Raw genomic sequence first — 10,032 nt, forward strand, 5'->3', positions numbered from 1 at the left:
TCAAAACGCTTAGAGAGAAGCCTCCCCGAGCTCACTATAATTTTGACATTGTAAAAGGCTAGAAATGTTAGTATTGTAACAAAGATTGTGAAACTGAGATCTATTGATTTTATTAATTTTTTATTGTTTTGATTATTTAGGTTTGATGTAAATATTATTTTTATTTTTATTTTTAGATATTCATTCCATTAAAATTTTCCTTTTGACTAATTATTTTCCTTAATCCAATATTAACAATTATATTTCTAACAATTATTTCTTTATATTAAAATATTATTTATTTACTTAAATCTAATTATTTTCTTTATATAAAAATATTATTTATTTAATTATTCTCTATTTATTTATTACTATGTCATAGTATCATTACTATGTCATAGTAACTCTTGCTCCTATAAAATAGTAGGTACAACCTTTACAAAGTCTAAGATTATACTGCGCCCCCTCTTTTTTGAGCATGTAATAGCTTTTATGTCTTTTCGTTTAGATTATAAAAAGATTTTTTTTTTTTTGTTGGGGGAATAATCAGTTTGATATAATTTTTGCATATTTGAAATACTGATACAAATACTCATTACTCATTATCCTTTAAAAAATAGTTATTATTATCTTTTAAAAAATACTTATTATTATCCTTTAAAAAATACTTATTATTATAGTATTTTTAAAAAACTTAAAAGATAAAATTTAAGGAACTCTAATTTACCATAAAAGAATTAGTTTTTAAATCATTTTAAGAAAACAAAGAAAGAGAAAAAGGCTATAAGAGGCAAAATCAATCTTATGAATTCGAAGATAGTAAAAAATAAAATGCCTTCTCTTAAGCGTTTAAATATTACTAACGCCAATTAAAATTGAAGATTAATTATATTAAATATATATTTTTTATTAAATTAGAAATTAGTGTCTTTTTATTAAATTAGAAAATAGTGCGAGAGGATGTTCTTTGAAATATTAATATTTAAAAAAAAAAAATTGAATTATTAAAACTACTAATATTATTGTAAATTTATAAAAGAATATTAATATTATTATCAATTTATAAAAATATATATAATTATAATTATAATTTTTTTTATAAATTTAATCAGGAATAAAAATTTGAATTAAATTAAAGCAAAAAAAATTAAGAATAAAAAACCTTCGCTTAAAATACTTAAATTACAACAATACTAAATTGAATTTTAAAAATAATTAAAATATAATGTTACTGTATAACTCATTAATACGTAGCAATTAAAAAGAAAGTTTCCAACTTAGAAATATGATATCAAAATTTATATATATATATATTATTATATTATATTATATTGACCAGCTTTGTGAGGACTATTTCTCCATTTCTGGTAAACATGTAACAATCTTACACTTAAACATCCAAGTATTCTGAAGTATATTTCACGAAAACATATAACAATGGGTTTGACAAAAATAATTTACAGCGGAGAAGTGTACAGTAGGGTGGTCAGGTAAGTAAAGCGGAGTGAAATAAAAATAACCGAAAGGAAATAAATAATTAATAACGACAAAATTAAAGTAAAATTTGAAAATTATGTATATAATATGGAACTAGATAAAAGAGAAATGAAAGAAAATTATAAATTAAATTGTATATATAATCATAAATGAGATTTGAAATAAATGAATTTGTCGTTTATTATAAAATAAATGAATCTATCAATAAATTTACCGTTGATTATATCATGCTCAAGTCCAGGAGATATAAAACGGTAATGGAAATGAAACCCACAGCAAATGAAGAAATATGGTAGAAATGAGGAAAGAAAGGCAGAACACAAATAATTCAGGATGGTTTCACTTTCTATTCGCTAACACCTCGGGAGGTCTGGAGGAGGAGGCTCCAAACTTGCCAAAGGACCGCGACCGTTCTTCACCAGAAACGCCATGTTCAATCCCCAGGATAAATGGTCTTCTAAATTGCAATGCACAAACCACATTCCTGAACCAAATAAAAGAATAAGGTGATTAGCAAATTAATAGTGTTATTTTTATATGGAGTAGATTTTATGAATATTTTCAAATTTGACCAACACGAGAGGGAGATTAAATAACTAAATTTCAAATTTCAAAATATTCCAAAAAAGAAATTCAAAACACTCTACGATCCAACCATCAAATACAAATGACAACCAGATATATGCTTAAAAAAACATATAATAAAAGTGAATTCAGTTGAGCTGAAGGGCAGGGGTAATATGTATGAGTTTAAATATACCTGGATTATCATCTCTGAACCTTATGGCAACCCACCCACTCGTTGGAGGGATTACTGTGTTGTGTTGAGGGGGGTCAACAAGATTAAAGTTGAGCGGATCAGTTACTGGGTTATAGTTTCCCAGCCCTTCTCCCACCACATAGAAACCGTAACCATGAAGATGCATTGGATGATTCTCGGCCACGAAGATGTTTGTTGTCTGAAATACCAGTTGCACTGTAGAATTGTATTCCAGCACTTTCACTTTTGTTGTGGATTCAGGATCCCAAAGAGTTTTGGGTATATCATCTCCCGTGTAGTTAAATGTAACCGGAGGATTTGAAGGAAAATCCGTCGTAAAGACGCCATTAACGCCGAAATAATTAGGTTGAAGCAGAGCGATCGTGTGCAACGTAAATGATATGTTGTTCATACTTGCCTTCAGCATCGTTCCGTTAGGACCTGCAGAGGTCCTCCCAGTGGGGCACGGACGCAACCCGAGACCAACTGTGGAGATAAGGCTGTTATCTATGCTTTGCGGAACGTCTACTGGGTATTCCACGGAAGCCATGCTTCGCAGTCTTCTTGTAAATCGAGTGACAGTTGTGGTCTCATTGTAGTATGGAAGACTAGGGAAAACGGTTCTACTGGAATTTTGATGTCCAATATACTCTAGAATAGCAGTAGTCGTGGTGTTATCAATAGTGGCCGTACCCAAATTAGTGTATGGTCGAGCCGCCATATAGTATTCGCCCACCGTCTGGTTGGCTGTGAGAAGAACATCAGTAGCCTGGCCGGGAGAGATCACGATAACGTCCGTTTTGTAGGGCTTGGTGTAGGAAGCATCCACAGCTACGACCGTAAATTCGTGGCCCGCTATCTTGAAAAATTGCGCATTATTAAGTGCAGCATTGACAATCCGCCGAAGGTATGTTTCTCCATACTGTACAGAGGCCCGAAATGTTTCTGCACCGAAATCCTTTGATTAGTTTCTAACTCAATTTTCAACATCACAAGTTACAGATCTTTACTAAAGTCTATGTAAAGTTAGTACCTGATGTAGAGCAGGAGTACAGGTCTCCTGGCTGTCCATTTATAGTGAAGGCATCTGATATATTGGGTGCACCACCTGTGAGGAGTGCTTCATTTATAACGTCAATGGGGTTACTATTCCAGCATTCTCCTGTTCAATCACATCAACCCTTTGAATCAGTATTAACCATCGAAATCCTATAGGCAAACAAAAATTTATGTATTGAATCTCATAGCGACTCATTACCTACAACTATAGGAATTTCCCCATTGGGTTTAGGAAATGGATATAAGCTGCCTTTTTTAGAATAAATTACGAAAGCTCCATACACCGTAGCTCGGAGCCATGAGATATGAGCATGCCACCACAAGGTTCCTTCCTGTCCAGTAACTGTGAATCTGTGGGTATAATTTCCACCAGGTTGAATGGGGCATTGTGTAACATATGCCGGTCCATCGGCCCAACATGTACGTAACTGCCTCACTTCATGCCTGACACATACTGATAAGCCACGAGTATTATAATCAAAACTATCAATAATTATATTTCTCAAAGATTCACATCGAGTTTGAACAGACATACCAGTGAATAGTGGCATTGTACTGGGCGTTGTTAATAACTTTAACAATAACAGTGTCTCCGTTGTGGACATACAGAGTTGGACCCGGTAGCTGTCCATTGACAACAATTACTGGTTGCATAGTCTTGTAACGTTCTTCGGTGCAATCTGTGCAGGCGTTCAAAAGAAACAATCAAAATATTGCAGAAAATTGATTAATCTAAACGCGATACCTTTGTTTTCCCAAGGTTATAGCTATGCAAAAATAAACCTTAAAAATAGTGAAAAAGTCAACTTACGACGAAGGTATGATAGTGTATTTTCGCGTGTGCTACGGAAGCCAAACATGTAATAGATGAGAGGAGAATAAGAAGCCTGGCTGAAAGCATTCGTACTGGTTGCAAAGACATTGCTGCAGAACTATATATTCTATTGCAAAGCCTAAAAGAGGTCTATAACCAATAACTAATAACTATAACGCGAATGGATTAGCCAATACAAAATCGAAGCTTTGTAATCGAATGCTCTCATGTATTGGTTTTCACCTAAGGAGACCGAATATATAGGGAATAAAATTCTGTGAAACTACAGCAGTGGCGTAATCAACCTTTGCGTATCACGACACGGGCCCGGTGATCGCAACATATTTGGCAGCATGTGCATTGTAGTAAATAGATTTATATGTTTGCCTCTAATTCGAAAGAAATCTGGTTTTTCCCCAATATCTCGTGTTCCGACCAACCTCTGTCAGATTGGGTAACGTGTTTTTAATTTTCATTAAGGTCAACTTTATTGCGTATAGCAATGCACAAAAAAAATGAGATTGCACATTGTCAATCATATGAAATCTGAAAGAAAACTTATTACACATTAATCAAGAATGAAGAATGTAGATTAAACCTAAACTTAATTAAGAATGTACAACAATGTAGACGCAATTTGATTGCAGATTCTTGTATCTTACAAATATGAACTCAGTCAAATAATCAATTTTAAACGCAATTTGATTGCAGATTCGTAGATCTTACGAATATCAACAAACGAATATTACCACAAACCAATTCATCAATACAATTACTAATTCAATACTTTTGACTCAAAAGATGGACTTCACGAAAATGTAACACTAATGAATAGCTCCTTTGATGTGATGTAAACAGCAATTGTCCAAACCAGGACCTGACATCTTTGGTCGCAGTCAGAACATGCTCCTAGTTTCCATCAATACGTTACTCAACCTCGTCCTATTCACGACAGTCCAACATTATCAATTAATTATTCAACTCACCGATGCTACCAACTTTTATCATGTACTCATCGAACGCCATCTTTTCCTTGAGTGCCAAGCATCGTCTCTATGTAATAATATATATATATGATACCAGTTGAATTTTTTTCGATTAGACTTGTTCGGAAGATGAAGAACACTATCGCATACAAACAAACAAACGTGAAAGAGCTTCCGCAAGACCTAATTTTTGTTTGTGTAAATTGTTTTAATGACGTGATTATACACATGATTATAATGTTTTGCCTTTTTCTACGTAGGTGACATCACAATGATGTAGTTAAGGTTAGGTAAGAGTGTGGTAAAGTAAATGTGTGGTAGTGTGTTGTTTGAAATATATTTTTGAATGTATAAATTAAATGGATTAAAAAAAAAAAAATTGATATATTAGAATTTCTATAATTTACTTCATTTAAATTTATAATTATAGTAAATCTATATTGAATTTGGGATAAAATTAAGTGATAAAAATACCTACATCATGGTCAAAACATTTATTGTTATGGGTGGGATGATTAATATGAGCCAAAGTGGAACATGGATGGGATATGGCTATGGACCTGCCCAGATGTTATTTGCAAACCATAATGTTGTTACATGGAAGATCCTGCAACATCACTCCAATCTAATGGCAGATCCATCTAGAACTTGTAACTATTAATAATTTAGATTGAGTGGAGATTATACGCAATAATGGATGTGTTGTTATGGATATATGGAGCCATCGTTTAAACCCTTCATTACCTACCCCCCATGAAGAATAATCAAAACTTGCATGTGTTGCCATTAGTTATAGAATGTGGCCAAAATATGCAGGAGACAATTGTTGATCTAGGGATGATCTAAGGTACTAAGCTTTTAATTTTTGTGAAGTATTATCATTCATGGGTTATTTTTCTTTAATGGTGATAAAGCATCAGTATGTGGCCTCCTGCATTGAGTCTTTATAAAGGTAAACTTGCTCTCCTTTATTGTTTCTTTTGTTATCTCTTAGCACATGCCCCATGCATTGTCAACCTTGTTTCACTTTTTCTTTTTTGTTGTGTTATTTCTCAACCACTTCCTTGGACCATTGCAGTTGGATTGGTTGGGTTACCCCTTCGCATTGGAATTATCTCTCTAATGGTTGTCTTGCCCCTTTGGTTCCTTCTTTAAATAATTTCATCTTTACGAGGAGCCCTCGTATCCCTTTGCCTCTCTTCTCCATGGCTACCCATGCCCTTAGCTTCCTTCTTGCAAGTAGATATTTATCTTATGGGATGATTGCAACATCCTTCATTTTGGTTAATAATGTATCATCAATGCAGTAGGAGAAACTGAAGGGTGCCTTACTATAGAGGACATGGAGGTTCTCGAGAGGTTCTCAGGCCTAACAAAGAGTAAATCTTCAGCATATCTTTTACACCCAAAATCTATATAATATTCAAGATGAAATAATAGAATTGAAATGTGACATTGTAGGAGAGAGAGGATGTTTGCAAGTACCAAACTTACTAGAAACCACCAAGAGAGGTAGAAAAGTGAATTCCCCAAATAGATCACAGTAGAGGAAGATATAATGAGTAGATTTATATTGTATATATCTACTAACATTTAAAAAATTCTATTTAGTCACATATTGTTGGATCGTAAATAGGCCAAGGAGAAGATCCTACTCATGTTGAATGAGTTGCATCTTCTTATGAAGACTTGGACATACACCTAAAATCATTTTAAGACCATCTTGGCCTTCCTTTGAATCCACGATGCTTGCCAAGTAACAACAAGGAGTTCATCATAGTGAACATTTTACAATCATCTAGGTATGAATGTCTACTCATTATTTTTGTTGTTTCTTTATCTCTGTTTTTTGTTTTATGTATATATGTTCAAGGATAGATTATGCTGTAAAGGAATACAAAAATAATATCTATGTTTTTTTGCTACAATTTCATAAACTTAATGTTTGGATTTTGAAGAAACTTGGGTGTTATCAATGGTATGATTTTCTAGGTGGAAGACTAGGGCAAACCATAACTAGGTATATTGTGCAGTTCTAATGCATGAATAAATGTTTACCTTACAAAATAAGGACTATAACATCTATTAGTTATACTACTACTATAACAATCCCAACATAACTCTATTAGATATTTTGGATATGAATGATGTCAAACAATTCACTTTGTTCATATCTTTTAGATTTCTAGAATGTTATGAAATTTGCAGTCAACATAAAGATACCCACTATAAGGTAATACATAATGTCACAATCTCTTACAATAAATTTGTAAGTGTGCTACTGTAACCCTCTTACTTAGATGCATTATTAATGTATACAACCTATTAAATATTTAGTTAATAGTCACTCATTAAAGGGGCCATATTTATTAAAAAAAACCCAACTTACTTCTAACAATCTCATTAGAAGTCGACCCATGGGTAGTTAATATTCTCCACACACACACACACACACACACATATTGATCCATAAATTGTTGTGGGTATTCCATTGGATAATTTATCACAATGGATATAATAAAATATATTCGAAAATATAAAACCTACACTATAAATGTTTATTTCTCATTAGATTTATGGATTTGTTAATTATTGTTTATTGCATATGAACGTAAATTATAATTATGTAGAAAATAGAGAAAAAATAGAACAATCACTCGCAAACTAGAATAACATAAGATATGACTCAAGAATCCTTATTGGAAGAAAATCCAACAAGAATGTGAGGTTACTCCACTCTCTCTTTCTCTCAAGGGAAATGGATGAAGTGCAAAGAAGTGACATTTGCAGCATGTGTTTTGCTACAGCGTTGAGGCCCTTTATGTTTTCTCTCTTATGATCCACTCTTAACTACTCTACTCATTTATAGATGAAAACACACTCGAATAGAATGGAAAACCTTTTCTTCCTAGTGGCTTGGTTATAGCGCACCGTGATAGCCTACTAGTGGTTAACATTAACCCCTTTAACTCTTAGATATAGTTACAATATTGACTCCTCTAGAGTATTCTTCATAATGATCACATGGATAGGCTATTTTCCATGAATAATGCGGTTCAATGTGGCACCCTCTTAAATCATGACCGTAAAAATACAAAGACCGAGTTTCAGGTGGCATAACGCTTGCATATGGACTCAAATTGAAAAAATTCTTGTGCCATTGGATTGTAAGGTCCCTTTCTAAATGATCACTTCTAGATAATGAATCAGTATCATATTGATTCTTGTGGTCTATATAGATTAAAAATGAGATTTATTAACTCATTTTTTTTAAATTTCTATTGGGTGAAAGTTATAAATTAGAGACCCGTGGTATTATTATAACACATGGTATGATTATCACCCATGGTATTTCGATGAACCATCATATGCTGATGATAAAAGAGAGATTAGAGCTCACTTTTTGGGTGTGATAGATTATCTTACTGTTATTTGGAAAGATATTGGCTTCAAACACTTGGAAAAAACCCTAAGAGCATTCTAGTTTCGATTGTGAAAGATTCAACCCTAGTTAGTGAGGTGGAGGTATTATTCTGGTTTGTCACATTGGGCATACAAGAGATTTGATTTGGTTTGGTTTTGGTTGTGAAGCAAATCCACCCTAGTTGATTAGGAGGAAATATCACACATGTTTCTCATAGGTATATGTCGTTCAAGAAAAGGATCCATCTCCCTACCAATTCATGGAAGCAATATGCAATTCATGGGAATGAAAATGAGGGTCATACCACTAATATCAGACCATGGGGGTTAGAGAGAGTTGAACCATATTTTCATTAGCAATTGTGTTCGCATAAATTGTGTTTTTGTTTTTGTTTTTTATTTTTTATTTATTTTTATTTTTTATTATCTATTATCTAAAAGGGGCTCCTTGCATATTAATAAATCAAATTTAATTGGCTTCTTTCTTGTTTTAAAACTTATATTTGTGGCCATGTTTTTATTTTCCTTGTCGTATAATTTATGTAAAGATTTCATCCAAAATGTTTGCTGAAATGTGTAAAACATAAGAATCAAAAGGTTTTCAATTTTGGTCATGCTAATTTAGTAAGAGATATTGTAGTGGTATCAAACTTATGCATCTTGCCTGCCTAGGGGGTTTTCAGTTTAAGATTATTTTTTAGAATTGTATCTCATTAGTTACAGTCGGGAATTAGTTCTCTCAATGAAAACATTTCATGAATAAGAGTGCTTGTCAAAATTGTTGCAATGTTTTGAAAACTATAACAAGTATATAACAAGATTTCTTGAGAAATATGAGGTGTTGGAAGTTGGAAATCCTATTGTTAATACTAGTGAAGGGAGGAAGAGTAGAAAGTTAGAAACTCTATCAGATAGAAGAAAAAAAAAAAAAATTGGTGAAAATTGTGTTGGATATGATGCTAAATCCTTCTCCTCACCCAAAAGAAAAAGAGGTAGATCAGGTAACGAAACCAAAAATTTGGCCCTCTAGATCAAATGAAGATGGACCTAGAGATACATTTTAGAGAATTGACATAACTTAGATAGGCACGTACAAACAATGCTTACATTTCATAATCCCGAGAGGAAGAAGAAAACTTAGAAATACCTCCATTATTAGAAATGAAGGTAGATGATGGTAACAATCATAATTATTCTTTGGGTTGCTTTAGACAAAAGGCATATTTTATTAGAGATGCTCAATATTGGACAACATTGAATCTACATGGGATAAAGATTGAACCCATATGTAACCATTAGGCAATAATAATCAGATCGAAAATGGTAATGACTGGAAGATAATTCTCATGGTCTAATGGATGATGTTTAGTATGTTGCATCTATGAATGTATCTATTGGAACATTTAGTGACCCTCAAGGCTTGTATGGTTTAGCACACTTTCTTAAGCATATGTTGTTGTATGCAAGTGAGAGATATCCTTTGGAAGATAGTTAGATGGAGTATATTACAAAGC

At 32.8% G+C, this 10,032-nt stretch overlaps 1 protein-coding gene across 1 annotated transcript; it reads right to left on the minus strand.

Annotated features, from left to right (window-relative positions):
* Positions 1-1,829: 1,829 nt before the first annotated feature.
* On the minus strand, positions 1,830-5,135 carry LOC149165010 (laccase-12-like). Its single transcript, XM_089429684.1, has 6 exons — positions 5,096-5,135; positions 3,831-3,975; positions 3,495-3,739; positions 3,270-3,398; positions 2,237-3,181; positions 1,830-1,960 (listed from the first exon to the last, which is right to left on the minus strand). The coding sequence occupies exons 1-6, from the start codon at positions 5,133-5,135 to the stop codon at positions 1,830-1,832; spliced, it is 1,635 nt and encodes a 544-aa protein (XP_089285810.1).
* Between the last annotated feature and the right edge of the window lie 4,897 nt (positions 5,136-10,032).

The sequence above is a fragment of the Pinus tabuliformis genome, chromosome 5_1 (genome assembly GCF_031772625.1).
Source record: "Pinus tabuliformis cultivar Carrire ecotype Pingquan chromosome 5_1, CPIR1, whole genome shotgun sequence".
Lineage (NCBI taxonomy): Eukaryota > Viridiplantae > Streptophyta > Pinopsida > Pinales > Pinaceae > Pinus > Pinus tabuliformis.